This window comes from Calidris pugnax, unplaced genomic scaffold (assembly GCF_001431845.1).
Source record: "Calidris pugnax isolate Ruff unplaced genomic scaffold, ASM143184v1 scaffold317, whole genome shotgun sequence".
Classification (NCBI taxonomy): domain Eukaryota; kingdom Metazoa; phylum Chordata; class Aves; order Charadriiformes; family Scolopacidae; genus Calidris; species Calidris pugnax.
The window spans coordinates 1,040,978-1,046,325 of NW_015091111.1; the positions used below are offsets into that span (position 1 = coordinate 1,040,978).

At 45.9% G+C, this 5,348-nt stretch overlaps 1 protein-coding gene across 1 annotated transcript in view; it reads right to left on the reverse strand.

The window, feature by feature from the left end:
- Positions 1-728: 728 nt before the first annotated feature.
- TAL2 (T-cell acute lymphocytic leukemia 2) overlaps positions 729-5,348 on the reverse strand; it is a 10,610-nt gene continuing 5,990 nt past the window's right edge. Inside the window, exon 2 of the mRNA XM_014958102.1 lies at positions 729-1,559. Coding sequence (XP_014813588.1) covers positions 1,196-1,549 — 354 coding nt within the window. The 5' untranslated portion in view covers positions 1,550-1,559 and the 3' untranslated portion in view covers positions 729-1,195. The remainder of the gene's footprint in view (positions 1,560-5,348) is intronic.

Below are 5,348 nucleotides of genomic sequence, written 5' to 3' on the forward strand. Positions count from 1 at the left end.
TTCACAGTCTGTCACCGAGGACTTTCGCCTGGGACCTCCTTCCCAAAACAGGACCGCTCCCATTGCTACAGCTGTTGAATACAAAGACTCTTAGCCACCAACTTGTTTGATAGGCTTTTAAGGCAGCCGGAGGGTAGCTGACCAGCTTCCTTCACATGCACACTGTCACTGCTGTGGGGGAGGTTTACTCTGCCTGTTGAACACACTGAAACTCACCTATGACTGTGTCTTCCTTCACTTTAAATTGTCCTTTTTACTTTAACCTAATGTTTCATTTTGTTTAATAACATCTTCCTCTGGCTCTAAGGATCCCTCCAGTCTGCTGGAGAAAGATGCAATCAGGTTCAAGGGCTAGGACTTGTATTGTCAAAAAAAAAAAAAAAAAAAAAAAAGGGGGGAAAAAATAGTTCACAGGCTCAAGAGGGAGTGCAATTACCCCCTGGAACCACTGATGAAAATGTCTGGGACCACTACTTCGTACCATGACAGGACAACATGCTCCAGAAAAAGCTGACAGTTGGGAAAATTTGGAGGCATCTTCTCAGACACATAAAGCGGGAGCAAAGCAGGATGAGACGCAGTCTCTTGAGCTGTTAAGTCACTAGGAACACAGGTAGTCTCATCAACACATCAAGCTCCAATCAAAGTTTAAGAAAAACAACAAAAAAAAAAAAAAAAAAAAAGAATCAAGCTGGAAATAAGATTCACAGGCTCAAGAGTGAGTGCAATTAGCCCCTGGAACCACTGATGAAAAACTGTGGCAAATATCACATCTCTCAAAATCTTTCACTACCAAGGCCAGATGTCTGTCTTGGACAAATTCTGTGGTGCAGTCATCATTCTTGAGCTCAGTACTGTTTCCTCAAACAAATAGCATGGGAGAATAATCTCCTTCCCTGCCGGAAACACTGGATGAATTTCTATGGCCTGATGAGAGCAGAAGGCCATTCTGGCCCAGACTCTGCTGTAACAGCAGTGAGTCCTTCCAAGCTCCCAGGGGCTACACGTTCTGTCTGGTCTTCCAGGCTGTTGGCTGACCAAGGATTTGCTTTCCTATTAAATAAAAATCTATACCAAATAAAGCAGTAATAAATATAAATAAATAATCACAGTAACATAGAGGTTCAACCCACAGATTCTGCAGAAAGAGGGGGACTATCAGTCTAACACCAAGACTACATGGTCTCATTGTCTGCTAGGGAGATGATGTCTCTGACCAACACTCTGCTATGTTGCTGCTCATGCCAGGAGAGGAGACATCGCAGTTTTCAATCAGAGTCAGCTCCTCCATGCTTTGCAAGTGTGGGGCTTGCTGGAAGAACCCCAGGATGCTGCCCCGTGCTGTCACTGCAGTCTGCTGCAGGCCTGGCTCTCCCAGGACCTTGACGAGGAAGTTGATGTATCTCATAGCTAACCGGAGCGTCTCGTTCTTGCTCAGTTTTTTGTCTGGTGGGTGGGTGGGAATGAGCTTCCTCAGCTTGGCAAAGGCGCTGTTGACATTTTGCTGCCTCCACCGCTCCCTGGTGTTGGTGAAGATCTTCCTTGTCATTCTCAAGGTGCTGCAAGGCAAACGAGATGGGAGTGAATGCTAGATACCTCTGGCTTTCACACAGTCTGCTGCTCTGGGGGCAGAGTGCCTTCTGGGCCAGCTGCAAGCACACAGTGGTGGTGCTAAACATTTCCAACCTTTGCCCTCTGTGGCTGATGCCCTTGTCCTGCAGGTACTTCACAGATTCACCCTAATCTCTAAAGTCATGTCCCTATTCACAGCCATGATCATAAGCATTGCACCTAAAACCAGATGCCACAGTCCAGCAAGGACTTCACAAAGGAGTAAATGAAGTTTAATTTCTTCATACAACCCTTTGGTGATACCAAGAGCCCATCCTCTCCAAACTTCTGAGAGTTGCCCTGCAGCAGAATTCCCAACAGCTAATTCACTATTCGTGCCACCAGGCTGCATGAGGGACACCCAGACACTTTTTGCAGTGGAAGGCAAGCAGACAGGCAGCCCCGAGGCAAAACACATCCATATTTTCACAGCCCCCAGTTCACACCTTCTCAGAGGCTGCTCCCAGCTGCCCCAAGCTTGGTGACTCATGGCTGGAGCTAAGCCAAGTGGACCTTTCATGGGCCTTCAATGAGGAGACAGCCAACACTATGGACACAGTTATTTCGGGAGACTTCTCTAGGGAAGCAACCATCTGGTTCCCTGCCCATCCCACACTGACTGTTCACTACTGGTGGCAGATACTCCTCAGTCTGATCCATTCAGGCTTCTGCTTTAGTCTCTGAGAGCTTCCAAGACTAAGCCACAAGTGCCATGAGTGCAGGCAGCAGAGGGGAAGTGTGATTCCTACAAAATGTGCAGGCATCCCAGCTAAAATACCCACATAGGTGTCCCCTGCTCACAGAGCTGAGCCTCAAAGGGAACCCAGTGCCCAGAGCCAACCCGGCAGCAGAAGATCACTGTGCAAGGAGCATGGGGTAATTTTAAATCCCATTTACCAGAAAGGTCATCAAAAGCTCTTGGGGTTGCCCTAACCCTGCTCCCACCACCATTGGAAAGTCTCTTCCCTTCTCTCCCACAGCCCTGTAGGAGACACTCACTTCTTCATTTCTGAAGCTGCTTTTGATGCCAATGGCACACAGACAGAGCAGGGAAAAACTATCTGCAGCCAAGAGACTAAAGGACAAATATTTCCACTTACCCTCCCATGCATGTGAAAACCTCAGCTTTTTATATTCATTGGCAAACCCAACCTCATAGCAGTGCCACAGGGGACTGAGGAGCAGGGGTGATAGCACCCTTCACCTTCAGAAAGGGGAGAGTTTGGGGTGACAACCCAGCTGTGATCCCATGACCGTGTGAAGAAGCCTCATACCATGCAAGACACTTGGGGTTCACCAAAGTATGTGGTAATAGTCCGGGTGAATAAAGAAATCCCACTGGGACTCAGAGGCTAATTTGGTGCCCTGGCAGGGAGACAAGATGTGCATAGCAGACGGGGAAGTTCCCTGCAAGCTCCTTCAAGCCCCAGTCCAGCAGTGACTACAAATCACCAGGGAAACACAGTTACAGGCTCATAAATTAATGTCAGAGCCATGTTCAGAGACCTTGGTTGGAGATGCAGCTAATACAGATGTACCCATGTGTACTATATATGGCTACACTCATGCCACCCATACCTCCCAGGCTCCTCTCAGCCATAGCCTTTACACAGCTAACACATTTCTATTTTGGTAGAAGTCTGAAATTGCTGTCAGGCCCAGTTGTCTACTCTGCCTTTAGGGGATGAGAAAGTTGTCTCATCCAAATGTCCTTGCTTCATGAAAGTCTCATTTAAAAACTGAGCTCTCACATTTCAGGTGGCTGAGAGTTTTCCATATTTTTTGTAGACTTATATTGAGACGCCTTGCTTGATGTGAATAGAGACTGTATCTCTCTTTTTTTTATTATCTCCTACCCCATGTATTACTTTTGGTTTGTACTGGGGAACAAATCTTCTTGGCACTTTGCACCTACCTGAAACAGCTAGCATGTACCTTTTTTGGCAAGGATTCCAGAACTTCGCCACATCAGTGACATGGATTTTAAACATTGTCTCCCAGTGCTCCTCTGTACTGCGGCTCAGCTCATTCACTCCCCAAGGCAGAACTTTTGCTTTTACAGTTTTATTCTTCCAAGCAGCTGCTTGGATCCATATGAAGTTCAGAGTAACACCTGCTTCTCTCTCCTGTGTTTTTGGTTTTTGGTGCTTTCTTTGTTTGGGTTTTGTTTTGTTATTGTTTGTTTAAAGACAAATTTATCCATGTACAAGGTAGTGGTTCTTTTTTATGTAGGGAAAAAAAATATGTTTCTTGTGATGGGTCAGGTGCATTCTATTTTGTCAGGCCTTTCAGTCTCTGCACTGTAATTCTGGCCTGTGTGTCTGGGTTTGCTGTACGCCTGTTTACATCTCAGCTACAAATACCAACAGAGGGCCAGCTCCTTCTCTTTCCCATGCTGCAGACAGTCCACAGCACACCATTCCAGGAAAGCAGGATAGCATCCACCCCTGGCATTGTGGACATGTCATCTTGTCCTGTTAGCAGCATTATTAGTAGGAAAATAACCCCAGACTACTCCTTCACACTACACTTTCTTTGTCTGTCTTCTCTTGCCTTTGGAAAGGACAATACTACATTTGTGGTCACAAGCCTTGTCAGCAAACAGATGCCTTTGTGAGACCAGTTCCTACTTTACACTTCAAAAACGTGTGTTTGTATTTCTCATATTTATTCAAGATCAGCAAACAACAGCTCCTCCCCTCCCCCAGCGCCTCCTCTTGCTCTACCCCGAGCTTCATTTCAGGTGTAATCCAGCTCCACACGTCTCTCTTTACACTCCACACTCTCTCTTTACAGTCTTCTCTCCTTTCTCCCATTGCTGTTGTGGGTTTCCAGTTGTTGTGCTCAGAGTTTCAGCTAGAAATATAAGAGAAAACCGAGCCTGATCCAATCCTGCAGTAGCTGTAATGTTTCAGCACAGCTTCATTCCGTCACCTATACATTCATCTAGTCCTCTGTAATCACAGCACCTCCCAGTTAAAATGCAGTGAGTTTACTGACAAGGGATTTGTTTTCCATTCCTTTTGTCTCAATCCCTTCCTCCTTTTCCCTCCTTCTCTCCAGCCCTCCCCACCAGGCTTGCCTTTCAATGTGCTATTACTTGCAGATTCAGGTCTTAGCTAATGCTGCTCATCCGATCAATCTATTCTTTAGCTTTCTCCAGTGTACTGTATAAAATATGCATTGTCTAGTGGCTGTGTGTGGCTTATATCCCACTGGTCCATTTTACAACTGTACAGAAATCACCCGTTTGTATGTATCGTGGACAGCTAAATTTCATTAACCTGCAAGACTGGATTTTGTGCTTTCTGGTCACCTTCCCTAACCACATGTTAACAGTGCCACATTTAGCTGACAATAAAGAAACCCAGGAAGACATCAGCTTAAATTCAAGAGGATTAATTCTGCTCTCAGGAATGTAAATCTGGAAAGTTACACCATTTTCACTGAAGGGATTACTCTGAAGGGCAAAACGTTGCCACAGAGAACAAGATTTAACTCAGATCAAGAAGACACATCCAGCAGTGGTAGGTAAGCACAGTTTCATGAGCTAAGATCCACATCTGCAGTGTGTAAAGAGAATTGTGCAAAGAAATAACCCCAGCCCAGCAGTGAGAAACCCAGCCAGAATGAGAAAAAACAAAATGCCGCCACCCACCAAATAGATAACTGAAGCTCTTTCCACTCCCACTGCCTACCCATTTGAAAATTACAAAAATGGGGGAATCAGGGCGGGG